Below are 27,765 nucleotides of genomic sequence, written 5' to 3' on the forward strand. Positions count from 1 at the left end.
GTTAGAAAAACAAGACAGCTAATAAGAATGCAAATCCAAAAGGGAGCAGCCAGCCAAGCTCATGAGCAGGTGCTCCGACTTCAGTACCAGTGTTCTGCAGAAGTGACGTTTCACTTTCTCCAGTTCAACGCTGGGGACCTCAGAGGTGGTGTAGGAAAAGGATGGGAAGCAGACAGCGTGCTAAGTGAACGCCTGGTTATCTGTCTTTATTCTCACAACTCTGCTTTAAAGTCCAGCCATCAAACTGCTGGAACTGAGGGTGTGAGCCTGTGGCAGTATAAAGCAGTAGCAAAACTGCTTGTATTCCCAGGGCGAGGTTAAATCAGGCGAGCCAAGTGGCTACAGAGAATTATACATCTGCAACAACCTCTTTTTTACCCTTAAACTGTTCTGTTCATCTGCCAGGAACCACATGGTTCTAAGGCACAGGATTCCTTTTTGCTTTCCCCTTTAAGAAATGGTAAAGAAACCTGGCACTCGTTCTGTACTTGAAATAAGACAAGTTGTACAGATGGTGGTTTGTCTTCAGTTGGTATTTTAAGAAAAGCCTGGAACAAACTATTTCTCCACAGGATCTTACCTCTCCCCAACAGAGCAGCAAGCTGCAAACCAGTAACTGCTAAACACTTGCAGCATATTCAAGCACACAGTAACACAAACCACTGTATTTCTTTATGAAGATCGTCCTCCTGCCTCTTTTGATGCTAGCAACAGACTTAATCAAAATCAGACCCAAAGGATCCAGAAAGCTCAGAGTCCAGGCTTGTTTCCTGGAAACTGACAGTCAGCTGATCTGTACTGGTGATACTGCTCACTGCGCCTGGCTTCATCCTTGTACATTCCTGCAGGCCTGCCTGAAGCAGCATGCCAAGGCTCACAGCCAGATTATTGTTAGTCATTCAGGAAAAGCAGCCAGCATCATCCAGCTTGCACTGATCAGGACTCCAAGGCAGTGGAAAGGTAAGCCTGATGGTTCTTCTGCCGTGATGCAGGCTCTGAGCAGCAGCACTGGAATGCAAGGAAAACTTGCTCCCAAGGGATCCCGCTGTTACCGCAGATAGTAATCAATTGCTGCAGAAAAAGCAGCAAATCCACCACAGCCGATCACCCCTGCCTTCATACCAGCTGCAATGCAAAAGGGTGGGAAAGAATGAGACAAAACAGGGGAAAAAACATTCCTCACAGCAATTAGCCTACGTTGCACTGGCTTGAAAAGCTGACACTTGCAGGAACCTGGCGGTCCTCCACCAGGGAATGCTGCCACTGCCCAAGGGAAGGGGGTAACCTGGCACAGATGGGACTTCAGCTCCCACATCTGGACCAGCATAACACAGTGACTGTGTGCCGTATTGCTAAGTCTCCCTACGCAGGCTAGGAGAGAAAACAGCAGTGGCCACTGCTGATTTCAGGATGCTCTGACCCAAAGCAAGTGACTTTACTGATGGACAAGGATGGACAGCAAAAGCAGCTGCTACTTTGAATGCTCTAAGAGGATTAGGTCCAGGACAGACGCAACTTAACAAGCTCAATTAGAAGCTCTTTTGAGAGCACTTTCATTTCTTCTATGCTCTGTAAACTGTTCTTGTCTGTTTGATTTTGTTTTCTTAAATACAAGTAAGTGAAGCTTGATATTTCTGCTGAGCAGCAGCACAGCTCTCTTCCTGCCTGGAGCTCTTCTCCAGATGTTAACAGTCAAAGCTTCCCAAGAAGTCCCCACTAGGTTCTGCTGGACTAAAACCTCAGTGCTCCTGCTCTTGTACAGCTAAATAGAGTTGCCTGTTTGATTTGAGACAGGAGCGAAGCATTGTACAAGCTGTGCAAGTTAACAGAGTTCCTGCCAGTGAAACAATATATATAAGTAGAGCTCTATTAACACAAGAGCTGTAACTTCAGCGAGTTGCTCAGAACATATTTTTGGCTCCCTCTCCCTGACACCCCAGAAGCATGTGGACAGCTAGCACCATTTCCTGATTTGCTTTCAAGTCACTTCTGTTCATTTTTCTCCGATCTCCCTGTCCTGTACAACCAGCCTTCCCTACCCACACATATCTTTCAAGATGACAGGAAAGCGACAGAGATGGCAGCTCTGCCAACTTCAAGCACATTCTCATGCTGACATCAACATAACCCCATACAAAGAGATTTGCAACGTGTGTTGCCTTAAAAATGCTGCTTGTTACCATACCAAATTGCTGTCTTATCACAGTATTGCTAGCAGGCATCACCAACCTCTGAAGCCGATTGCTCCTCCTGTGATGCAGCCACTAATAACACTGTTCCTCCAGTCTGACTTTCCACGGTACTGTGGAATTAAACAACAGAGACAAGAAGTAAATATGGAATAACAACTCGACATCCGTACTGACACCAAGGGAGATGAAGCGACCTTCCAGCCCTGTTTCAGATGAGGATGTTTTTCCCTCTGCTCTCAGCAGATGGCCCCCCTGCACTGTAAAAGGTTTTGCGTGGCCAGGAGGAGGGGAAGGAGCAGGTCAGCAGGAGAGGTAAGACACATCCGCATGGTGCAATGCAGTGCTATAGCAGACTCTCAGGTGAGCCCATACAGCCCCCAGAAGGCAGCACTGCGCACCAGCACCAGCACGCAGATTTTAAAGGCACTGTGAGCACAGCCTGGCCATGCAGCCTGCTGCTCAGCACAGGGAAAGCATCAGCAGCCTGCAGGCAAACATTAGCTATGGAAATAGTGTGAGCACGCTAGTTTTTCACCAGTGCAACATCTGTTTGTTCTGCTTAATTGTGCAAACAGACACACTTTTCTTTTACATGAGTTAAGAACGAATTGTGCCTTTCAATTAAAAGACAGTACTGACATTCATAACAGGCTCATCTTCCTATTTAAGAAAACGGATGATAGCTTTACACGAGGTCATTTCTTGCTGTAGGGGCAAGAATTAGGCAAGGGCCTACTACTTCAGCACTTTCATCAAAGGATCCCTTCCTGCACATGCAATTCTTAGAGGCCCAGATGGCCATGCTGCAACTCCCAGTTTGATGTTTTAACGCAACAACAAGTTGTTTGGAGCTAAGGTTTCAAAAAGCAATGCCAAAATCCAGGACTCGGACGGGAAAGGTCTTCACTATTGCACACAGCTCTGCTTGTTCCATCAGAGAGCAGTTCTGAAAGCCTTCAGAACTGAAAAGCTTAAATGATTCAGAAGCAAAAGGAAACGAGCCGACCCCTCACCACAGTGCGAGGGGGCTTGGACTCGTGAAAGGCCACCACTGAGTGCACAGTCACATGTCACACAGTAAGGTCTGAGGGTCGTTACTCACTGATTCCACCACACACTCGGTGCAGGAGAACATGGCGCCCACGATGGCGAAGTTCTTGGCGTAGGAAATGCCGCGCTGCCCCATGTCCTTCAGCACCTCCTTGGCGGTCGGGGTGCGATAGGGGTCCTTGGGGTCGAAGCCCACGTTGGTGTCAATGCCGGCAGTGAAGATCCCAAACGCTCCTCCGAGAACGAACCCTGGGAAAGACGATGGGTGTGAAATGGACCCCTGGATTGGAGCAGCGGTCTCCTCACGGGGTCAGTGCTGCTCTGCTCCTATGGGCAGCACGAGGGCTGTCCCTCTGTGCTATGGGCACTGACGCTGATCCCCCTTAACTGCAGGCACACAGCATGGAGCACTCTTCCTTCAAGTGCAGGGAGAAGGAGGGAAACCCCTCCCCAGGCCGATGGGCCGCAATGGGCCCTGAGAGTTGAGGGGGCCTCAGCATCTCCCTCAGCCCCAACCCGCCCCGGTACCGTGGGACCCCCCTGGCCCTCCCAGCCCCGCCGCACCCCCCACGCAGGCCAACGCCGCTTTGAAGGCGCAGCTCTCCATGGCCCTCTCCACCATCTTCTGCTCCTTGCTCTTGGGCGGGCTGGGAATGCCCCCGAAGGTGTTGGGGTCCCACACTCGGGGCCGCCGCTGCTCGCCCACCAGGTGCTGCAGCAGAGCGCTGTACTGCAGCGGTGGCGGCGGCTGCGAGCCGCCCGGCGTGGATGGCGGCGGTGCGGCCGCCATCGTTGTCCTCGGCGCCGCGACCCGCTCCAGGTGCCGGCAGCGCGGCTTCCGTAGCGCGGAGGGAGCGGCGCGCGAGGGCCGATGGGTGTCGTAGTTTCGCTGAGGGAGACGCCCGTTGTGCGGCGCGGTGCCGCGACTCCATCTCCCAGCGTGCCCCGCGGCCTCGCCAGAGCGGGAAACTACAGCTCCCGGCATGCTCCGCGGCGAGACACCTGATTGGCTGCGCTGAGGGCGGGGAGCTCCGTTACCCGGCGTGCCGCAGCCCCCTGGCGGCCGTTGGGGCCGGTGCAGCTGAGGTGAGCGCTCCGGCTGCCCGAGCATCCTCGAGGGCGGCAGCGGAGGAGGAGGCGGCGGAGGCGGCGGTAGCAGGTGAGCGCGGCTCCGGGTGGGACGGATAGGGCTGGGAGTGGGCTGGGGGCAGCCGCGGGCTGGGGGAGGGCTGAGGAGCCGCAGTGCGGGGCCGGGCGCCTCCGCTCTACCTCAGGTGCGCGGGGCGGCGGGAAGCTCTGAGGCGTCGTCGCGCCGTTCCCGCCCGCCGCTCCGTCTGAGTGACTTCTGCGTGCGGGGGCAACAGGTCAGCCTCGCCCTCGGGCCGGGAGCTGCGGGTCCTGCGGTGGTGTTCCTGCACAGCCCCGGGCCGGGAGCACAGCCTGGGGCCGAGCCCTGCCGGTGTCCCCCGAGGCGGCGGGGTTTCAGCCCGTGGCTCTCAGAGCTCTCGTGAGGTGAGCGGCTGAAGGTGTGAGGCGCTGGGCGCTGCGGCAGCGCGGTGCTGGGGGTCTCCTGCGGCCCATGCGAGCAGCCCCTGGTGCGGGGAGGTACGGAGAGGTAGTTTTACTTCAAAGGTGCTTAGAGAGCAAACGAAAGTCTGTCTTTCTGTCACAGAATGCAAACTGAGCTCACGGCGAATCATAGAGAAACCTCAGTCCTTCCGTGCTTACTCTGTTTGGTAACGGAGTGGGAAACCCTTCTTCTGTGCCCTCCTCAGTGAACGAGTTGTTGCCAAGGTTAAAAGCCTTCACCCACATGCTGTGTGTTTCATCTCACTTTGCTTGTGTTCCTGTTCTGAGGAGCAGAAGCAGTGCTCTGCTCATCCCAGCACGCTGCAGGTGGATCTGCTTGGAAAAAATAGCCTTGTTGACTTCAGTATTGTCTTGGTTTAACTTTAAAAGCTGCCCGTACAGAAATAGCTGCGATGGTTTCAGCAGGATGCTTCAGATCGGTGTGCTTCAACAATTGAAAATGGTGTAAAAGATTTGTTAATTATTTTTAAGCAATGAGTTAAATATGAAATCTTCCTGCTGCCATGCAATGCTCTGAAAGGCGACTGCTTAGGAATCCAAAGGATCCAAAATAATTCTTTCGTTTTGTTTTCCTTTCATTTTTTAAACCTCTTGCCCTGGATCGTGTTTGTGCTGGTTATGTAGGTTCAAATAACAACCTGGATGGATGGTTGTGCCTCTTAAATTAAGTGAAGAAGTTATTTTCAACAACTTTCCTCTTTTCCTATTGAATTCCACTGCCCTCTGCTGGCTGGACCACCAGACCTGCCCAGAGCTCTTCCCTCGGTATTCTTTTATTCTTTAAGGCTTTTTGTATTTTAAGGTCAGAAACTGTTGCAAAGCGTGCTGTAAATGTCTGCTGCAATGGGATCCTTATACAGGAGAGGAGGTTGGTGGCAGGTTGAACTCCCTAAGGAGCTCTGAAGTGTAGATCTCAATCTTCTCTTTGATCCACACTAACCTAGTTGGGCTGATCTTGAAGTCACACTGCAAAGCCTATTTTCCAAAGGCATAAAGGGAAGAAAGATACATTGGAGCTGGCATTTGTTGCTGTGAGTTTACATGTGAAGCTAGAATACTGCTTTTAATTTCTTTTCTGTGTTTCCAAACCCAAAATAATGAGTTTGTTTACTTGTAAATATAACTGTTTCACAAGTATTTTCACCTATGTTTATATGAAACAATTATATTTATTTATGGATCTGTATATAGAATTAAATATATCTATTTCTCCTTTAGGTATTTTTTCCACTTCATGCTGTTCTCTGTTCCACCTATGAACAAATATATGTGCTTGAAAAGTCCTGATGAGATTATCCAAATGGTCACATGAGGGAAGTCAGATGGAACATTTAGGCTTGGAGAAGGATTCTGAGACATCTCTAAGTTGTTCACGTGAAATTTTAAGTTGTTTCTTCCTGGTCTCAGGTGAAACCTCTTCATTTTGTGCGTCTCCTCCCTGTGTGATGACAGGATCAGGTGCAGATGATGGTGGCTTTGCTCAGGCCTGAGAGGGACCACTGTGCTCAGCACTTAGGCAGCATGCGGGAATATTAAATGATTGTATTTCACTTGGCCTGCGCAGTGACTCAGTTGTTATCCCACATTGCAGTGTTCTCCAGACAGGGTTCTGAAGGGCAGATTATTCGAACCTTGGAAGTAATGGTTTTGCTTGAAATCCTGGTTTTGCGTGTCCCTCCAAGATTTTGAATAGGCTTCAGCTGTCATTTTTGGCACTGCTGTTTGAAAACAAAATCCAAAGGTTTTCATAGCTCAACTTTATTTTGTAACACATTGTCAGTTCCTGAGTCCTTTCTGAAGCATGGCTGAAGATGGAAGCTGAAAGTAGTGAGATTTAATCCATTCTTTTTCCCTCTTACACCTACCTGCCTGCCCCCTTTTCCCTTCCCAGAAACACAGCAGCCCAGGGGACTGAGAGGGATAGAGGTTCACTGATCTTCTCACAAAAGTAGGGAAACCTTTCCATTGTACCACGAGCAGAAGGAAGCACAGCAGGTTTGTGTTGCTGGTAGCTGGTTGCTCTGCAGCCTTTGCCTCTCCTGGAGCACATAGGTTCCCCATGACTACAGAGGGCTGTGCTGGTGCTGGGCTCCATTCCAGCAGTACCACCTAACATTTCCACTCTGTAGTATTCACATCTATGAACCGAGGCTGCAGCTTTCCTACCTCTCATCCAGGTTCTGAATACAGTGATTTCTTACCTATGAGATTTTAAGTTTTTGGCTTTGAAAGGATGGTATAGCAGTAAATTGCATTGTGAAATATGCCTAAATCCAATGGATTTAGTTGCTTTAACTTCTATGCTTCCCTTGGCTTATGAATTTAACCAATTTTATGTTTGAGAGTGCAGTTATTTTTTTCTTCTAAGATTAAAAAAAAAAAAGGCTTTCTATGCTGGAGAATACTGTCACTATGGTGGCAAACAGCTGAGGTATTAATAACAGGTCACGCTGTGAGGAGATGGCAGGTATATGGGAGTTAAAACTGCAAAGGCAGCCTGACTTGCTGGTTTTTCTTCGGGTCAATGTCACATAGACTGCAGTGGTACAGACACAGATTTAAAAGATCTCCTTTTAGGATCAGCAGGCCTTTTCCTTGTGGCTTTGCTTTGTAGCTCAGGGAGAAGGAGCAGGATGTGGTTTTCGAGCTGTTTGATCCTCTTTCTTCTCTTTAGTATTTTATATCTCAAAGTGCACATCCTTTTTGACCATAGTTCCTTCAGTTTTGTCCCACTTCAGTGAGCTACTGGTTTCCTTCTTCCCAGTTTCTCCAGTACTAGGCATACTTTTGCTTTGATCTAAGAAATGTAAAATGCACTTGTTGTAACTCATGGGCTAAAAAAAGATCTGTGTAAAGTTTCAGACATCATCATCTCCCAGGGATTTCAGCCGTTGCTATAGGAGCCCAAACTCTCATTTGAGAGACCTTTCCAGTGTGAAGAAGTTGATACTGGGGAAAGTTGTCATGGAAATATGCAGCAGAAAGACAAAGGGAATCTCAATGTGATAATTGTTACCTGGCTTAGCCAGCCTGAAGTGGCTCGGTGACTGCAGATCTGGTCCTGCAGATTCTTTGTTGCGTTTCACCAGTCTGCAAGACTACAGATTCAAACCTCGAGAAATACATTGTTTGACATCTATATCTTTAGTTCTCCCAACGTAGTTCTTCTTCATCAAAGCGCGCTTCTTATGTACCTGCATCCATGTTTCCCCCTGTGTACAGATAGCAGTGTGACACTGGGGCTGCCCAGCCACTGTTGGGTGATGTTGCACTGCTGTGGCCTGCAGTGCCACCGATGTCCCCTGCAGGAAGGAAGGCCCTCTGAGCGCCATGAGCAGTGGTACGTCTCACAGCCCAACCCTGGTGTGGGTGTGAGTCACAGTCCCCTACTGCACTTCTGGAGGGGTGCATAGAGCTATTGCTGCTGAAATGTGGCAGTGGAGCAAATTTTTAAGTGACTAAAAATAGCCTATTCTGCCAGCTTCAGTGCTGCCTCCGGTTTGAATGGAATGAGTGCTTTGTGTGCAGCCAGGTGGTGCTAAGAGCAGGTCTCTCTCTGTACGCTCCTTGTCCACTTACCCCATTACCAGACCTGAGTCTCTGGTTTCAGGCTTTTTCTGCTTTTTCTTAATAAAGCTTCTTGATCCCTAATAGACGTGATTATGGGAGAGCTGCCTTTGAGTATCTTGTACTGGTGTTACCATGGTAACTGCTGCAGGGGTTTCTTGCTGGGAGAAGGCTTCCAGCTCCCTGAGATACAGTAGGGCAGCTCAGGCTGTTTGCACGCTCTGAATGAGATTACCCACAATATCAAAGAGGAAATACATTATTTCTTATCTTTAATAGTGGATGTTAATGGTAATAGAAAGTTGTAAGATTGATGTTTCTCGTGTTGGATGTCCTCAGGTGGGAGAACTGAGGTCAGTTACGTGGCTCAAACTTTTCCCTGGGAGCTGGCTTTCCCAGCAGCTCCTGCAGCAATAGGGGAGTGTGGCTCTTCTTGATCAATCCAGCACTTGACCTTTCCATTGATACTGCCAACAAGTGAACTAATTAATCTTAATGAAGGATATGGAATTGTGGTACTTGCTACAAGAACAGACATTCCTATTCAGGTTTATTCAGTCTAGTAGAAAAAAAATGATCTGCCTTTTATGTTCTCTTTTCTTTGTATTCCCAAACTGTGGCTGGGCACCATGCTAGCAGTGCTAGTTAGGCACTACCAGAGTGACTTTGCTGTCCTGAACTTCCTGATCTTCCCCTCTTTCCCAGACAGTGGCTTTCTTTGCCAAGTTCCTGTGTGCTTGGCCAATCAGTCCTCTTTTGCTCTCTACCAGCAGTAGTTCCTATTGCCTTCTCAAAGTGGTGGGTTCACAGATGTCCCTCACATTCCCTCCTGCATGTTTTTTAACAGTTATGCTGTTCACACAAGTTGTCTGGAAGCAATCAGTTGCTGAATGTTAATTTCGATTTCCCCCTCTTTCCTGCATTTGACTAGGTCACCAAAGACAAATCTTTATGCTCCAGTTCTGGGTGCCTGTCTATAACAACAGGCCCAGGTTCTGCAAAGCCACTGACTTCCTATTGGCTGGGGACTGAAATCAATGGATGCTGCAGATCCTTACTAGCTCTTGATATATTGTCAATAAATTAAGTGCCTTTGTTTCACTGTCTGTAAAACAGATAAGGGTTACTGAGCTGCTGATGCTGTTTAGGCAATCTATAAAAAAAATAATAAATGCAAAGAGTAAGAACAAGACTGGAACTTCAGGATATTACTGTATAGAGAACTAAACCTTGCAAATAGCCCTTTTTTTCTTTCTGAAATCCTGATCTTCATTAGAGGGCATGTTAATCTTCTGGGGTTTGAGCTCTTTGTGCTTCATCTTTTTTTTTTTTCTCAGTTAATTTGTCCTAGTTCTTGCTGCTGCTGGGCTCCCTGTGATGCACACTTTGCATCCAGGCATGCCCTACAGTTCTGGTTCCATTCAGGGTCTGTCAGCACTTCCAAGTCCCTCTGAAACAAAGCTGGCACCTTGGCTCTTTTATTTCTATCCCCCTGTAATGCATCAAAAAGTTCAAAGCAGGGGGATGGGACATTCCTACACCATCCCATCGGAGTTTCTGCTTCTAAGACGGCCTCCAGCACACATCTTTGGTCCTTAATTTTCTTGCACAACTCTCCGTTGTCAGTGATCAGCAAAAACTTAATGAAGTGATTTTCTGTTGGAGGCTCGTTAGTCTTTCTAATGAATACCTGTTCTAATACCTCTCCTGTAAGGTGATCAAATGCTGGCTTCTCCTGCATGACGTCTGTCCCAGCCAATAAGGAGAGGGAGCAAATCGGGTTGTGCAGTACTTTGCCTGTGTAGGTAGTAGGAACTTGCTGTGCAACTTGAATATGGTAATTCTGTGTTGTTAATGCTGTATTAGAGCCTATGCATCAGAAAACTAATAGTGAAGAATAATAAAGAATAAGGGTATTCTTCTTCTAAGTCTCTTTAATTTCCTTATTGAAATAAATAAAAAAAAATCAGTGAAGTGAGAATGAACACTGAAAGTATTATCTCCCCTTTCAGGGAAGAGAACTGAGCATTGACTTTTTCACATATTGAGATGTATCTGCATTTTGAACAGAGGAATAACTGTAGTAACACTGTCTTTGGTTTGCTGCTGTGCCTCTGATGGCTGAGAATTTTTCCCTGCAATTTTCAGATGTCTCTACGCCAACTTCTCTAGATACACGTGTGAAAAAGCAACAAGAGACTTTTATTTCATATGTATGAATTGCAGCGAGTTTGTGAATATTTCTCTGCCATGTAGATTTCCTTCCTCATTCTGTCATGTTCTGTGGGTCGGATTTTTTTGGTAGATAGATGTCTATTAACTCTTCAGTGATTTGGACGGGAATGACAGAAATACTGAAAGATGCTGGCTCCTCTCACAGACTCTTACTTTTGAATCAGGCAGTTTCCTAACTCTATTTTTGACGTGCTTCGTGGCTGTTCCCTTGGAAATTTTCAAGTTGTTGTCTGGTCTTCTGAAATTTTGGCAATAGGCAACAAAGGAAGCTGCTTTCAAGCTGCTTTTTCTGTCTCCTGTAGCACTCCATGTTCCATAAATCGTATCTGATTTCTTCCAGCTTTAATGATTCTAGTTTCTTCCAGCAGAAATGTTTGCTCTGGTTGCAGGTCAAAGCTGGTAGCTGTGCCACAGGGTATGTGCTGCAGGTATACACATAGGAAAGTGACACTGCAGGAGAAAATCTGAATTCCCCAAGTGAGTGTACGCAGCTTTCTTGTACTGGTGGAGCCTTTCTGGCAGCGGTTCCAGGAGTTCACTTTTTATATCTCCCCATTTGATCAGCAGCATCATCTTGTTAGCTGAACAGCGGTTGTTTTTGTCAAAATGGAAAGTGGTGCCTCATGATTCATTCTGCACATGTCTGTTGGCTGCTTGAACTTCCTGACATCTGTGGTGGAACTGAGAAAATAAAGAAGTTTGTATCAGTTATGGAGGAGGAGGAGGAGGAAAGGGGAATAAATACTGACCAAAGCCATGGCCTCACTCCACTTATACCCGCTGTCTGGTGCAGACTTTCCCTTGTAATTACTCTTGGCACATTACTGTCTGGAGTTATAAAACCAAGTCTTATAGCTGAATTACAGGCTTGCTTTAAAAAGATGTTGTTATTGACATAATAGCCTTGCTTACGGAATCTCTGTCTCTGTAATTAAAGTTGTTGCATGCACAAAAGCAGTTAAAAATAGCATAAATATCTGTAAATGCAAAGATATTTTTCATCTTATTCCTTGTATGAGCTTTTTTGTTTTTCCACACAGCATGTACACTTGAATCTCAAATGAGCTGTGCCAGCAGAAGTTCTGCCCTTTGCCCATTCCTTTATGTGCTATCCAATTTTTTCCTGTGAAACTACACTGGCGATGCAGGTTGCACCATAAAGCACCTGCAGTCCTCACGCAGGGTTATGAAGGTGCATTGGTGAGTGAGGTTCAGTCTAACTTTTGTCCCTTGTTGCAGATAGGAGAGCTAGGGGGTTTGACCAGCATGCAACCAGGTTTGCCATCTGTTTGTGTGTTTGCCTGTTGACCAAACTTACTGGTTGGGTGAGAACCTGGCAGTTTTTTATAAAAAAAAGAAATAAATAAATTCATACTGCTGTTTGAAATTGTTTTCTCATCCTGGCTGTGTCAAAGTAATTATGGTTAATGCCCTGGACAGGCCACAGGCTTTCTTTATGACCTTAGCCAACTCATTTCAGCTGTCTGTTTCTGGGCTCTTTGTTCATTAAACAGAAATGCACTTTTTCAGTTCAGAAGGTTTTGTGTTGAATAATTCTTTGGTCTAAGTGAAGAGATTAAATGAATGTAAGTGCTACTGAAAAACCTCAAAATAAACAAATATGCTGTCTGGTCTTGCTGGGCCTGGGGAAATTGTATGGCACTATTCTAGGCTGTCTACCAAAGCTGAAATATGTAAATGCTGTCAGTATTTTTCATCTCTGTTTAGCTCTGAAGGTTGTCCAGTGCCAAAGCAGAGGTTCTTGCTGCCTACCTTACTGTCTATGTCTGTGTCACTGAATGCAGTGTCGCTTCCTCAGAGAGGAGAAACACAATTTGTGTAGATCACAGTACCTGTCATAGCTTGGTTAATATGAATGACAGAAAGTACTGTTCTCTTATCTGAGCTGTGAATAATCTCAGGATCTAAATATCAGATGTATAAAATTATGGCATAGGTAAGTTCTTCTGCCTGTGATGACCCAGTCTATCCTCAAGTACTGAAGAAACTGGCAAAGCAGGCTGGGTCAGGTTGGTACCACAGATATCTGAGCTCCCAGTATCAGCTGGCTTGGTTGGGTGAGTGCTTACGGGCTTAAAGCTGACCGTGGGTGCCTGACACCCACCAGATATTGAACATTGATGCTCTCAGAGTCCTGATCTGTCACAGCCTCTGGCGCTTTCCTTCCTATTTTCAGAGACTACATTTTCTTCAGAAAGATTAAGCAAGTGGGATGTTGATCCTTGCTTATTCTAGTCCCTAAATAGAGACCAGACTGATACTTCTTGGTCAGCTCAAGAAAAGTCACTCAGGATGGACTCCAGCTATTTCTGCTAGTGTGTCTGCCCAGGGTCCAGTTCTGCTGTTAAGGATGATGAGATGCTGAAAGTAACTTTGGTCTGCTTTAATCCGTGAAGCATCTCTGTGCTTTTGAAATGGCTTTCTTGCATAAATCTGCCTTGCTTTGATGAAAATATAATATTTCTCTTTCCCCTGAGTAAGCAAGTGTGCATACATGTGTGCGTGTGTGTGCTGAATGCCAAAGTGCTGGTGAAGCCAGCTTGCTTCCGTATGTGAATCATTTCTCAAGCAGCTCTCTGTCTCGCTGCAATGTGGTTTTCCTCTCAGGGAAGCGCTCAAGCCCTGAATTTTCAGTCTGGCTTGCACATGCTGTCAGAAGCTAGTGGGAGACAGTTTTCTTCTTAATGCAGAAAAGAGGACAAGCTTTCACTGTAAGTATTTTACTTTTTAACCTGGGAATATATCTGTATCAGGATTCTAGGAATATCGGTGTATCTTAGAGTGAATGAACCTGTAATGCTCAGCAGCACTTTTCTGTATTTCACTCTAATTGAACCTACATTGCATGAAACACAAAAAATGTAGAGTGCAAACAATTCTGTGTTACAGAAAATAGGCTAGGGGTGATCTAGAAGTCATTACAACTCCCAAAAAGTGAGCCTGGCAAGCTGGCTAATGTGTTTTCTCCTGCTTGGCTCCATAGAGTTGGGTGACAGAAAGGCTGAAGCTATGTCTGTGCCTGCATCTCCTTTCTTCTCTGAGAGCTGAGTGTTGCATTCCAGCAGTTAAACCAAGAAGGAGCACAGGCAGACTTTCTTCTGCTACTGCATGCTCACGCAGTCCGGTGAAGAAAGGGCAGAAAGGAACAAGCTGCTAAGCAAATAGCTTTGGCAGCTCTCTCCTCCGCAGGGGACCAGTGACAGCACTGCAGAGCCTGCCAGACAGTACCATCCCATAAGACCAAAGCACAGAGCTGCTCCGGGTCTTTTCAGGGCCCTTGAGCTATACCACTTTGACAGGTGGCCTTAAAAGTATACTCTGGGCTGAAGCATGTTCGTAATAATAATAGCGTTTATATAGCGTGTAACGTAGCTTCGCAAAGTTGTGGAGATGTTAATTAATGTTCTGTATGTGTAGCAGTAAGGGATTACTGGTAGAACTGGTTTGAAAACAGGGATTCTTTACCACCTTCTCTTGTGTGCTGTCTTAAGTTCTTATGAGTGTCCCCTACAAATTCTTTGTTTCACCTCCAAGAGGCTGTTCCTCTTCTACCCTTTCTAAACTGTGAAGTACTTTCTGTCCCTGTAAGCCTAGCTATGGAGAGGATGTCTGATTTGCAGAAATATGCTGGTTTTTGTTCACAGAATGTGGCAGATGACTAATGCAGGGATACCTCATCCTAACATGCACACATGTACTACCTCTTCACTTTTCTGTTTTAAAACAGTTTCATTTCATTATGCAGCACACCATAGTGGGTCCTTTAGTCCCTCAGTGGTCCTGTAACTCATAGTCACAAACCCCTGATACCATTCTTTAAATCTGTTCTATTCCTGTTCAGTATGACTGTTTTTTAAATTCAGAAGTCTTCTAGCCTCTCCTTCTGGTTTAGAATTTACTACTGTTGTCTTCCCAAAGTAACCATTCATCTAGAAGTTTACAACATCACTTGTAGAAGTTCAGAAGTTCCCCATTTACTGACTTTAATAAATGGCCTTCTCAGCACTTTAACAGAGGATAAATATCTCCTTAAGAGGTGGCTTCCAGATCTCAATTGTTTCTCCCCGTTGTGATGGGTGGAAAAGGGGAATCAGGGAAACATCCCAACATGTGGCAATATTTGGGGCTGCTCACTTGTCACATGGCGCACAGATGTTGATTTCCCATTTTAATTTTGTTTATTCAGTAGAGTTTCTTTCCAAGGCACGTGAATGATGCTCATTCATGTATTTATCTTCATAAAATTGCTGTATAGTGAATGGCTACGATTCTGCTCTCATAAATGGAAGAGGGCTGAGGTGGCCCAGAAAATCTGTGTTGGAGCTGAGGGCAGAATCAGGAGGAATCCCAAGGCAGTGCACTGACTGTGGTGTCATCCATCTGTGCATCACACAGACTGGGAACTTGCCAGTCTGCATTCATGTACCAGTCAGGAGTACTGTGTAACAACCTGCTGAGCATCTCTGCCATTGTAAAAACGGGCTCATTCCTTCCCTTTCTTGTACCTCTATCTATCCTCCTGTGCTGCAGAAAAATGTAATGGCAGGTAATTACCCAGAAAACCACTTATAATTATTCTTCATTTCTCAAGCAATTATATAGCTCTTGCTCTATATAGAGCTCTTGCTCTACCTTCTCCTCATGAGTTGACAAAACATGAAGTGTTAACCGTTTGTGTCACTCGCTTTGTACTGTATTCACTGGGGCAGCAGTTCAAAGAACCTGGGTTAATGACCAGTAGCTACTTTGAAATGGTTCTAAAACATTTTGTTCTCAACGTGCAATATACTGAACATAAATTAAACCCTTGTATTCAAGGCAGGGACGTGGTGGGGAAAGCCCCAAGTGACCTAATTCTTTCTGGTGATGACATGATTGCAACTCCAGAAGCTAGGAAATTCAGGATCATGGCATCATTTTTACTCTTCTGGGGAAGATTGTCATTTATTGTGCAACCTGTACCCGTGCATTCCATGCTTTATGTGCTTTCCCAGTTGGAGAACGTGCTGCCTGTGCTCGCTTCCCTTCTTTCAGTGTTTCCATCCTACCCTGCATCTTTCCATCCTACCCTGTACGTATTTTTTTTTCCTGATGTGCAATCATCAATAGCGTGGTGCATATGGGTTCAGAATTGCCACATTCAAGTCCATATCTCTGTCCTGCAGTTAGTGGAAGATCCTACCTGCCTTTTGGCCTGTCAGCCTTACTGAGACAGCATCCACTGCAACCGGAGAAGCACAGCAAACTGCTTCCTGCTGCCCAGAACATGGCTGTGCTTCATCACTTCAGGTCTCACACCATCCAGCTGGTAGCTGTTGCTGTTGTCTGGAGGACTTGCAAGCAAAACACTGACAAATCAGCTGATATCTTTGCTTCCCTGTCCCTGTATTTTCTGTATGATGGAAGGTCACTGGGAGGTAGCACAGCTTCTCTTCTGAGATGCGTGGTGGTGGCTGGTTAGATAATCAGCGTGAGGATGGAGGGGGTGGAGAAGATTGAATATCCATGGACAAACAGAAGATGGTTCTCAGCCATTTCAGAGCACAACTTTAGCTTGGTGTGTTTCTTGTATGATTTTTGTCCTGTTCTATAAATGGTCAGTAATGTAGAAGGAGAAGAGAAATACAGCTAAATAAGTCCTATGTCCGTACACACACGTGACGGTTTTACTGTAATTTGTGTGTTCTCTATGGGATCTAACTAACCATAAAAAAGTCACAAATCATAAACTCCAGAGAGAATGTGTGTGGGGGTGGGTGGGTGGGTGGGCAGGAGGCTGTGTGCTTCTCTGTCTGTGCCTGGAAAAATCATCAGTGGCACTAATGGCTGGTGTGGGAAGAGAGCATTTTGTTTTGAGCAATGCTGAGAAGTGGAGCTGTGTGGTTGCTGACCTGGAGCCTGTCAGTCACGTTGGGGTGGGTCAGAAGGTTGAGTGGATGGCCAGAAACTTGTCCTTTGTGGCTACCTGGAACTGTCGTCACTTGGACCATTTCTGCTGTTATTTACATGTCTTTATAACCATCTGGTACAGTTATACACTGGTTAATACCTATCTATTTTAGAGAATTATGAATGCTGAGGAAATAAGCAAGAAACACTGTAGACAACACAAGCACCAGAGATTATCTTACCTCAGTGACCAGTGGTGCAGAAACTGTCCCTGAGAGATAGAGGGGGGGTTTCCATAGGCTGTGAGCTTCTGACTGGTGCTGTGAAGGGAAGGGAGAGGAACTGGCTCTGCTGTAGTTCCTCGTGCTGTGGAGGAAGGGAGCCTTGTGCTCTATAAAGAACATTCTTCTCTGAGGCTGTATTGAAGGCATTCTTCTGAGATTTTTAGGAGTCCCTCAGAAGAACAGCTTTGTTCTGCTAGTTGCTTATTTGTTTGTATCCTTGAAAAATGCCTTAAAAAGCCAACAATCTTCAGACAACAGCAATGATGTTGGAGGTGTGACCCTCCAGCTGGATCAGAACTACTGATGGTTAAATTCTTGAAATGCTGCTTTGTTTTATATTCTTTAGTGATGAGTTAGGTGACCTTGGGCATATTTATTGATTTGTGCATGTTTTCTATCTAAAATTTAGATAGATTTTAAATCCTTGCAAAACTGCTTGGATTCTCTAACTGCCTAGCCATGTTACTACACTTTTTTTTTTGAGCTACTGAAATTAAGAGGAAAAAAACAAACCAACAACAACAACAAAAAACCACGAAAACATCTTTGCTTGAGGCATGCATAAAATCAACCATTTTTTCCCTGCTACAGCATGCAGTCTGGACATGAAAATTTCAAGGTGTTGTCTTGTTCTTTACCATCAAAACATAAAAATTCAACTGCAAATGCAATGGGAAAGCATGTCTACTGAGGTAGACGGGGGAAACAGCTGCCCAAGTGATTGGGGTCAGATTTAAAATTGATTCTGTTTTTATGGTCAGCAAGAGTGTTGGGGTGAGGTGCTGGCACACTGTACCTATTCCTCTGGGTTTATTTTTTTGGGGTGGAAGTGGGCGATCTGACTTGTGGTTTTGAGGGATTTTTGATCCAATTGCAAGGAAAGTTAAGCTTTGCACTGGAAAAACTTCCAGCAAGTCTGTTTGGAAGAATAACAGAGGATTGCGGCTCTGAGATAACATGTTTTCAGTAAGTTTGAGGCGAATGGAAACTAAATGAAAAGAGGATGTTGTATGCAGAAATATTACGCACAGAGTTGAAAGGAACTGATACCTAAGGAAAGTTGCTAAAGATGACCACAAGGGAGTAACAGATTGGTTTTAATTGTTAGTCTGGTCTTCCTTGCAGATAGCACATACAAAAAGCAATCTCCACCCTGGCAATTCCTGCGTTAGACTTTGGGTTTCCTGGTGTGTGACCTGGCTGGGATCCGGGTATCAGCCCATAAACCAACATGACTCATATGGAAGCATCTGTCAAGTCTGAAAATTGTCATTTAAAATGAATTTATGTGAAAGGCAGAAAATCATTCTGCTTTAGCATAAAAAGCTATCCTGCTGCACAGCTTTCTGCAGGACAGAAGGGAATGTCTTGCACTTTTTGGAACTCACTATCTATCTCTATGTTCCAGTTGATACTTTGAAAACAGTTTGGTTAGGTTAGGAGGACAGCATGAGCATGATGCAAACTTTGCATGCCAAAAACAACAACAACAAACAGAAGAGAATTGTTTTATTTTCATGAGAATTTGTACTAACGGTCCTGGAATAGTCTGATATCTTGATATAATAAATGTAACTGAATTATGGGAAAATGGCACTGGGCTGGGGCTCTTAACCAACCTGACTAACAGACATCTGTCCTTTGAGAGTCTTCTTTTCAAAGATGGTCCTTTTGTCCCATTTTTCAGACATGGGCATTCATAGGTCTCAATGAACCTGCTATCTCATATATTACTCATTACAGATGAGTGTTATAATGAATGTTGACAATTATTCTTTTCATTTGCTTGGCCAAAGCAACTTGAATGATTCTGCTTTAGTTGGGCTGTTCTATAGAGTAAGTAGCACTGCACGCAGGAATCAGCAGTGAAACCTAAGTCGTGTGAAATACATGGGGTACAGAACTCTATGTTCTCATTTCTCCTCTGGGAATTTCTTATGGAAATTAATTTCTGCAAATATTAGTGATTTCTGTGTACTTAAAAGTGCAACTGCTAGGTTTCTTGGCTGTAGAATGTTTCTGTTGCCATTCAGTTCAATCTATTCTTATTTAGTTATTCAGAGGAAAACAGCCTTTGACAGCCAGCAGAATGTTTCCTAGAAGTTTATTCTACAAGATGGGTGGATTACATGTTTGATGGGTAGCCAAGCCTTGAGATCCAAGGGACCTGCCGTTGTTTCTGCTGATGCTGACTGCCTGCGAGAGTTGGAATAAATTCTGCATCCAGTTTTTCTAGCCATAAAATGGGAACCATTCTAGGCTGGTTCTAGAAACTTTTATTAATAAGTGCATGCAGACTAACTAAAAAAAGAATTGTCTAGGTTTTCAATCTTTTACTTAAACTGCTTTTGTTTTATTAAATGGACCATTTTTTCACTCTAAAGCTTCCTCTGGCAACTGCCAAAATATTCCATATCGAAATATTCCAAATTCTCTTTGAAAAACCAGTGAATTAGGATGTACTGTACAGTATGGCCTGTATTGTTAGGGACTGATGCCTGCAGGGAATCCTGAGGATTACTGAGAGGAAAAGCTTTGCCAGGACTAGCTTTCAATTTTTATAAGCCCTCCCATTATTTCACTTGCAGCACCCGTTTCTGACAAGAGGGACACTCAGACACCAGTGTTCTTTGAGTAGGAAATATTTATTTAAAATAATTAAAAGAAAAAAAAACAAACACCTTCAGTCTAATTCTGGAAGTTACTGGTAATGGAATTGATCTTGCTGCTCTTAAGCAATATGTTCTTGGCATGAACCCCCACTTAGTTGAGCATGGGGCTGCTCCTTATCTTCAGTTTGTATGCATTTTCAGAGCACAGCTCCAAGCAGAGCGTACTGCTGGGCTGTAATTGCAGCCCACTCATGAGCTGCTCTGGCTGACAGCAGAGAGAGGCAGGGCTGGGATCTGTTTGCTTCCTAAGAAAAATTCCCTGTGAAACGTGAAGAAATGGAAATTGTAGAGATCTGGACATCGCTTATAAAGATATCTGGGAGAGCGAGCAGAAGTGTGCCTCATCTGAATGTATGAGACATAAGGGATGTCAAAGCAGTGAGTTTTGTCACTGCATTTGTGGCAGCAGCTTGACTGCATATCTTGTGTAAAGCAACATTTTTTTTCTGCTATTCTTTTCCATATTTCCCTGAGTGGGGAGCCTGGAGATCAAGTCATAATCTCGCTAGGGTGCTTTTGAAAGGAAACGCTGATATTTATTTCAAATATAGCAGGCTTCTCTCAATGCATTGTATGCTGACTGGGAGCCATTACCTGCTGGTGCACAAACACAAGTTCTGTTTCCCAAATGCTAACTGTCTGCAGCCACCTGAGATACCCAAGTTAACGTTTTCTTGGCAGTTCATTGCTGCCTGCCTAACTTTGTCCATGAGCCGTTACTTGATACTAAACTTTTCTTGGTTTATTTTCTTGTAATGCAATAAATTGAATTTTGAGGCAAAGAGAAGCAGATGTGGGCTCTTAGGATGTATTTCCTGCTCTCATCAAAGCGCAGTACCATTTTATTTTATTTTTGAAGTAGTTTCATTTGGCACTTCTCTCGAAGCAGTGCTTCTAATAATGTGTGTTGCCTGCCTAAAAGCAAAACCTGCGTAAGAGGTGTGAAACTCGTCTTTAATCTTTGAAGTATGTACAAGGCTTGTGGAAAATATTGGGGTTCCACTTCACAGACAGAAACCTTTTTATCTGCAGTAGAGGTTCAGGTTAATCAATTGCATCAGAAGTGTCAGCTTCACATTTAAAAAATGCTGATTCCCATATAAATTTGTGGAAAACTAATAAACATGAACAAATCCAAATATCCTCTTCTCAATGTTAGTTTCATCTCCTTGATGTGGTACATTATTATTAAATCCACATGGCACAACTCAGCTATCACTACAGGATAAAGCTGCTTTGCTGCAGGCTACTGGCTGCATATGGCTTCAGGTTTGTTTTGTTGTTTAGTACCTCCTCCTTTTGCTTTCAGCATTGTGCCCCCATGAGCATATCTCTCCACTGCAACTTCAAAATGCCACAAGTGACTCAAAATTAAATTCTTTTGGGCATCAAGAAAGCATCTGTGCATCTTAAGGCAGGAATGTATGAGGTAATTATGAAGAAATCCAGAGGGTATGTGCAACCACTGACTGTACAAAAACCCAAATCTGCATAATTTGGAGATTAATCAGGAAGATAGCTTGCATCTGTAATTGCTTGTTCACCCATATAAATACAGTGAATGGTATGCTCATTATGAAGTAGTTTATTAAATACATGCAAGCACTGAAGCTCCTTAAGGTAGATCACAGAGTCTGGAGATGCTAAATGTTTTCCATTGTAATATAGCTTACGTGTCTGTTCAGGCTTCAAAAAAGCAGCCAACTGATCAGCATAATTATCAACAGAGATGGTACTGCTTTCTCCTCTAATGAGATCAGTTGATGGCTCTATGCTGTGTGTGTGAAGAATTTTAATGGAGGAATAGCTATAGTTAGTAATAATATTAGCCAGTAATGTTGTAATTTCTTTATTTAGCAGCTGACAGGTTAGAGCTGCAGGAAAAGCAGGCAACCCTCCTTGCAGAAGGCACTGAGGATAAACAGAGCAACTGACACTAGCTAGCTTTGGTCTGTCAGACAGCAGCACAGTACCTGATGTTCCCTTTGCCTCTGTGCTGCAAAGCAGTCCTTTAACAGGACATGGTGGCACACGGAAGCTGCTGTGAGTGCTGGCTGTGTCTTGTCCCATAAGTGATTTGCTTTCCGTGTGCTCGATACGTGCTATTTGTGAATGTGAAATCATGCAGAAAGTAAGTTATGAGATAAAAATATGATCTAAGCCATTCTACTGACTCAGCCAGGAGGAAATTGTTTTGGCATCTCTGTCACAGGGTTGCCATCCAAGGTCACACCTGTCCAGCTGGACTAATGTGTGATAAACAGCAGGCACTTACTGCTTACTTTGTGCTTTCCCCTTGATGAGACTTTGATGTCTTTGTAGATTTTTTGATATTACCTGTTTATCGTAGAAACAAGTTGGCTTCTGTCAACACAAGGCTGATATGCAACTGCATCCTGTGTCAATTTTAGAATTGAAGCTGAAGAAGAAAAATGTTGCTCATACTGAAGTGTGGAGGAGATATCAGGCAGCCTCCTCTCCGCCCACTCCCAGCCCTGCAGGCTCGTGGGACTTCAGAAATATATACATATATATATATATGCTATTTTGTTCTGCTCCTGGTTTGGATTGGGGAAATGGAGGGTTGAAAACGTAGGTCTAAATCCATACAGGACTTGAGCTACTGAATCCTCAGCAGTGTGCTTACTGAGAGAGGCAGAGTAGTTGTTCTTGCTGGCAGATCAGGTTTACTCAGCTATAATCCAAAAAAAAGAAATTAACTTCCATTTCCTGATCCTGGCGGGATTTCTCTCTTGCATAAGCATACCTCTGAGGAATAGTGGATCTGCTTTTTGTTTTGTTGTTTGCAAGGAAGTTGTTATTTTTACCATGGTTTGTAAATCGTGGTATTGTGAAGCACATCTTTATCACTGGGGGAACATCAACTGCTTCTGTAGAAGACTGATAAGTTAAAGATATAATATTCTCTGTGCAACTGAGGGAACTTACTTCTCATGTAGCTTTTTTTAAGTGAGTAGTATTTCAATTGAAGATATTCTAGATCTAACAGTAAGAGTTTTCTTTTTATGCCAAGGTTGTCTCAGTTGTTGTAGGTTTTCTCAGGAGTGTCCTCAATTGCTCTTTTGTTGAGCTTCAGCATTTGTGGGTTTTCTGCTGTGGCTGACAGAGGTTTCTGACTTGTGGAGTCCCAACAAAAATCACTGTTCTGTCTGTGTTGTTTCATGTTACCAGTCATTGTTAAAAGTGCAAATGGCTGCAGCCTGTACTGAAGGACCCTATAGGCTGAGGTCTTATGTTTATAAGAGAAGGAGTAAAACTTGACCAATCCTTTTCAGCTCTTTAAACTTATGCCGGGTATCTCTGCTTTGCTCTTTCAGATGAAAAGACACTTTTTAATACTTTTTTTTTTTTAGGGTCTGTAGACTGAGTTGCTCAGGGGGGGAAAAATGAAGAGTACTGCCAGGCCTTGGAGTGCAGTGTCAAAGCAAGGAAGTCATGGGGTTGACAGAGGAAAGTCACTTTCCACTGCTTCATCAGGAATGAAGACATCCAAGTCCTCGACTTCACTAGCTTTTGAATCTCGGCTCAGCAAGGTAATAAAACCAGCAGGGGCTGTGCAAGTGTTACTGTCTTGTTCTGTGCACCTCTGAAGGATGCTGCTGAAGAGAAATTTGATCCAGAATTTGGTCCAGAAATTTGATAGGATTGGTTTTCATGTATGTTAAATGCAGAGGATTTTCTTCCTAATTACAGCTAATATTTTCATATTGTTGAGCGCCTGCAATGCAAGATCATCAGTATATGTAGCTCACTCTGAAAGTAATGCCTCCTATTTATTTCCATGGAAACTACTGCTGCTATGAAGAGCACAATAGCATTACTTGATAGAGCAAATTCTCAGCAAAAAAATACAATTTGTCAGCATAGTCACAACCATTAGCTATGAATTGTCACCAGTGATGAACATGAGCCTGAATGCCACACTTGTTTAAAAATAAAAATAAAATCTGCTCCAGTGAAGGGGACCCACTGACAATGTCATCCCTGCTGAAATGCCTCACTGTTCTCATATCCACTGTTTGGTCGTCTTCACCATTCAGCAAGCACTGATGAATGCCAGTAGGTGCAATTTTTTCTGCATGGAGGAATTCAATTAGGCACCTTTGCTTCATGTGCACTTCCATATCAGAGACCGTTTTTTTCAGACTGCCTCTCTGCTGCCATCTGTTGCACGGCAATGGAATCCAGTGAGTATTGGTGGAAAAGTTCAGCTTCTACTGCTATACCACCACCATCTGCCTCTACATCATGGTCCAACATCATAAAATAGGAGGCATTACTTTCAGAGCATCCCTGTAGTATATTTGAAGAAAGAGAGTTAGAAAAAGGAAACAGTTACTGCTGTGAGAGAGGATTCACTGACTAAGTTATGCAGAAAGGTTGCTGAGGTCTCTAAATGTAAGAAAGTTCAAATTATTGTTTTCTGCTACTGAAGGGGAGCTGACAAAACTTCTGCCAGAAGGTGAAATGTTGTGTTTGGTTTCCGGAAGCAGATCAGCAGCAGCTTTTGAAACTTGCATGCTCATGGGGTCCAGGAAGCCACAGGCTGAGTCAGAGACAAAAAGGAGAACGAATTGGAGTTGAGAGAATTCTTATTTTGCTTTGAGATTTTACATTTATAAACTGCTAAATAGATGAGTGTACATCATCATGTGCATTCTTTTGTAACCTGAGCAGTGGTTTTCAGCCTGTGGTCTGCGGACCCCTTGCATGTCACTGAACAACCTCTAAGGAATTTGGTTTTGATTTGTGAAAACAGCTTAGGTGTCCACAGACTGCAAAGGATAGAAAAATACCCTTCTAAGGAAACTCTCTAGAGCTTTGGTCTTTTAGAATGCTTTACTTTCAAGAGAAATACTTTAAGGCTTTTATCAGAAATACATGGGCTGTTAGAGGTACACAAATGGGGAAGCAGTGACCAAAAGCTCTGAGGTGATTTGGTACTTAAGTGTTCTGAGTTAGGGGTTTGCTTTTAAGCTTACTCTGTCCCAAGAAAGACAGCACAGCAACAACAGTTCCTTGCTTTCTCACATACAGTAAGGCTTATGAATAAATTAGAGTGATATCATATAGTATTTTTTAAAATAAACTGTAAAATAGCATGTAAGACAAATAGTTCTTCTTCCATGAAATTGAATGTGTCAGCTGGCACTGAAATGCAGAGACCTGAATATTTCAGTAAATGTAAACCAGTGAGGAAATCTGATGGCTGCTATTCAGGGCAGCATCTGAGAAGCTGGTGGTACCCAGTAGTCTGCTACTGTAGCTCGTCTTCTTCCATCATCTTAGTTACTTGCTAAATTTAAACACTTGTTCCTGTTTTTCATCTTTACTCTTGAAATGGTATTGTCTCTTAACCCACTACTCAAAAATCTAGAATGCAATACAAGTAATATAAAAATAAATTAAAAATACCATATCATTGTTAGCAGTATTTCCACTGGGTTAATTTATGGAAACGGTCCTTTTCTCCCATGAACCTGGCTTTTTGGACAGCTTCATGGGAAAAGTCAATTTCTGAATCTTCTGGTTGCTCACAAAATCTCTTTATTGTAGCTGAAGAGGGCATGCAGTGATGATATGCTTACAAAACCGGGAGTGACAGCAGCTTCTGGAGTTTCTAGGCTGAAGAAGACCATTACAACCGGAGCAATTTCTGAGCTTGCTGAGAGTCGGCTGAAGCCCAGTACAGGTAGGTACAAAGATACTGGAAGACAGTCTACTTGATGTGAAATGTGCTTGATTTGCTGAGAACCGGCTTGATTTTTTTTTTCTCGCTCTTTTCACCTTGTAGCACAGTTATAATTCACCTGCTGTAATATTCAGCACGCTGAACAGGAACCTGTTGTGCCTTACAGGCTCATCTTTTAGTGTATCCTGCTTTGTCAGTAATGTAGGAGAAGCTGAGCCCTGGGTGGCCACGCGGTGGCGCTGGCTGCCTGCTGGTAAGCCGGGCTGTCAGGGAAGATGAGCAGCTCACTGCTAGCAAAAGGACACGGCCATTTGAAACCTTGTTCTTTACTTATTTAATTTCTACCCTATACGTATACAGCTTTCTCTGTTCTTTTTATTTACTGAGCAGAGAAGTTATCAGTCTGTTCCTGGGACACAGCAGAGATGCAGGAACAAAGAGCCAGCGCTACCATCTTCATGTATAAGTTGTCCTCCTAAACTGCATTGTGGCATGCTCCCTCCCTCGGTGTCATCCCCGCCAGCTTGTTCCTATTGACTTCAGATCTAAGCCCATTTCTAAAGGCAGCGACACCATCTGCATACCAAGGGCTTCTGAGCAAATACTTTGTTTTCCCCTAGGAGCTCAGCAAATGCTTTCTTTTGTCTGCTCCCTGGTAGCATTTCCAGGGGAATGTGAGATGTTATTAAATTTGATCATGACCTCGCAATTTGTCACAGCCTCTGCAGGGTTTGGCTGTGAAACAGAACAATGAAAGTAACCAGAAAGGAAAATGCTTATTCACACTTTTGTTGCTTTTGTTTTTGTTTTTTATTTTTGTTTTTTGTTTTAATATATACAGCCCTTTACCCCCTAATGGTAATAATGCATCTTAACAACCCAAACACAGATCCTGTTCTGCAGTTTATTGGTGCGTAAATCCTTAGCTTTAAACGTTTAGTTGTATCCAAAGTCACTTGAGATTTGCCAGCCAATAAACAGGCATGATGCTTTCTAAAGATGCTTGGGAGGAATAACAAGGAGAGAAGAGAACCTGCACAGAGAATGCAACACAGGATCCTGGGAATACAGCCAGGGAAACAGCACTGCAGGGAGTACAGAATGAAATACATATGTCAGATACAAAAACACTAGCACTGGAATAGAGAGCCTCCTTCTGCATTTGTGTATAACAACTGGATTTGGGGGGGGAGGGATGAGATTTATGATGATGACTGCTTTAAATACATGATAAAAATGTTTCAGATAAACACTAAGAACATGTTATCCCTCAAAATTTTCTTTTAGCCTAGAGAGAAATGGCTCAGGTCTTACAGGAGCTATGTGCAGGGATGTGTATGTTGTATGTCTTAATTTTCACAATGGTTTCATAGCCCAAACGATTGTTTGGAAATCTACCTAGATTCTGAGAATATCTGTCACTATCATGGCCACTAAAAGATACTAGATATTAGTAACCAAGGTTACAAGATCTAATTCTGGATGGTTGCACTGTGGAAAAAATACCAGAAGCATATTATAATACAATATATCATTGCTTAGAGGAAATAAAATAAAATAAATGTTATGACAGAGGACAGAACATGTTCCTGAGAACATTAAGTAGAAAGAATGCTAAGTTTCAGCTGCTATCCTTCATTGAAATAGCATCACAAATAACCTCTGATTGTGGTCAAGATGGCTCTGAAATGCTAGCTGACTGTGGAGCTAAGCCAAGAAATAATGTTCCTGTAGTTGGGAAATACAGATGTTTGTGTACAGCCAGCTGCATAAATCTTGAAATTCTGTTCTGAAACCCCTTTCTTTGACTCCCCTGATTGCCTTCATCAGTTCTGCATTTTCCTTTCATTCCTTAAATGCAGACATTATTTCTTCCCTCCCTCCCCCCCCCCCCCCCCCCCCCACACACACCTTGTTTGTGTTCTTTATGTTGGGTTTCCTTTGTTATTCAATTAAGTGCTTTGATTATTTTACTGAAAGGATATTTATATTGGTGCCAGGTACATTTGGGTGATATTCATTTGGTATTTCGGTATTTTGTAACAGAAAAAAAAAAAAGGTTTCTTCTTTGGGTGTGACTGCCTGGTATTTGTGTCTTAACCTTGAGCAATAGCACATGTTCCAAATGTTGCAGATAATAAATAATTGACACGAAGATTGCGTGTTTAAATAGGGTTATTTGTATGCTGCCCTTGGTGAGGTTTAGGTTATTCATTCTTGCCTTTTGCTGACATATACTACCCTTGTCTGCCTTGTTGGAAGCTAACACAGTAAATTGTAAGTGGCTTAAAGGAAGATGAAGCCAATTGCATGTCTCCAATCTTGCCAAGTGGAGTTGAGCAAATAGAATTGGAGAGGAATTCTGGCTGGGAGTTCTCTGCTGTGATGTTTAGCTTTGTCTCTGCTTGGCAGTTTTAAAACCCCCAAGTAATGGGAAATGACACACAGGGAGAAAAGTCTTGGATTCTGCTTCCTTATCCGGTGTTATGTCTGTCCGTGTACTGCCCTGAAGTAGCTATTTGGTTTTATGTTAAAAAACAAATTTACAGAGG

At 43.8% G+C, this 27,765-nt stretch overlaps 2 protein-coding genes across 7 annotated transcripts in view; one reads left to right on the forward strand and one right to left on the reverse strand.

Annotated features, from left to right (window-relative positions):
• Positions 1-181: 181 nt before the first annotated feature.
• Positions 182-4,245, reverse strand: TIMM22 (translocase of inner mitochondrial membrane 22). Its single transcript, XM_415839.7, has 4 exons — positions 3,807-4,245; positions 3,295-3,491; positions 2,230-2,302; positions 182-1,125 (listed from the first exon to the last, which is right to left on the reverse strand). The coding sequence occupies exons 1-4, from the start codon at positions 4,225-4,227 to the stop codon at positions 1,049-1,051; spliced, it is 768 nt and encodes a 255-aa protein (XP_415839.6). The 5' UTR covers positions 4,228-4,245; the 3' UTR covers positions 182-1,048.
• A 55-nt stretch (positions 4,246-4,300) lies between these two features.
• The window catches only part of SPECC1 (sperm antigen with calponin homology and coiled-coil domains 1), an 83,444-nt gene continuing 59,979 nt past the window's right edge, over positions 4,301-27,765 (forward strand). For 4 of the 6 annotated variants that reach the window (XR_006931834.1, XM_046902630.1, XM_015295829.4 and 1 more), the window contains exons 1-3: positions 4,301-4,401; positions 22,875-23,054; positions 25,078-25,213. Coding sequence is in view for 5 of the 6 variants with exons in the window: in XM_046902630.1 (XP_046758586.1) it covers positions 22,908-23,054; positions 25,078-25,213 (283 nt within the window). In the remaining variant the exon portion in view is untranslated. Of the gene's footprint in view, positions 4,402-13,287; positions 13,367-22,874; positions 23,055-25,077; positions 25,214-27,765 lie in introns of those variants that run through there. The other 2 variants (XM_415840.8, XM_004946652.5) reach the window with 1 other exon arrangement.

The sequence above is a fragment of the Gallus gallus genome, chromosome 19 (genome assembly GCF_016699485.2).
Source record: "Gallus gallus isolate bGalGal1 chromosome 19, bGalGal1.mat.broiler.GRCg7b, whole genome shotgun sequence".
NCBI classification, from domain to species: domain Eukaryota; kingdom Metazoa; phylum Chordata; class Aves; order Galliformes; family Phasianidae; genus Gallus; species Gallus gallus.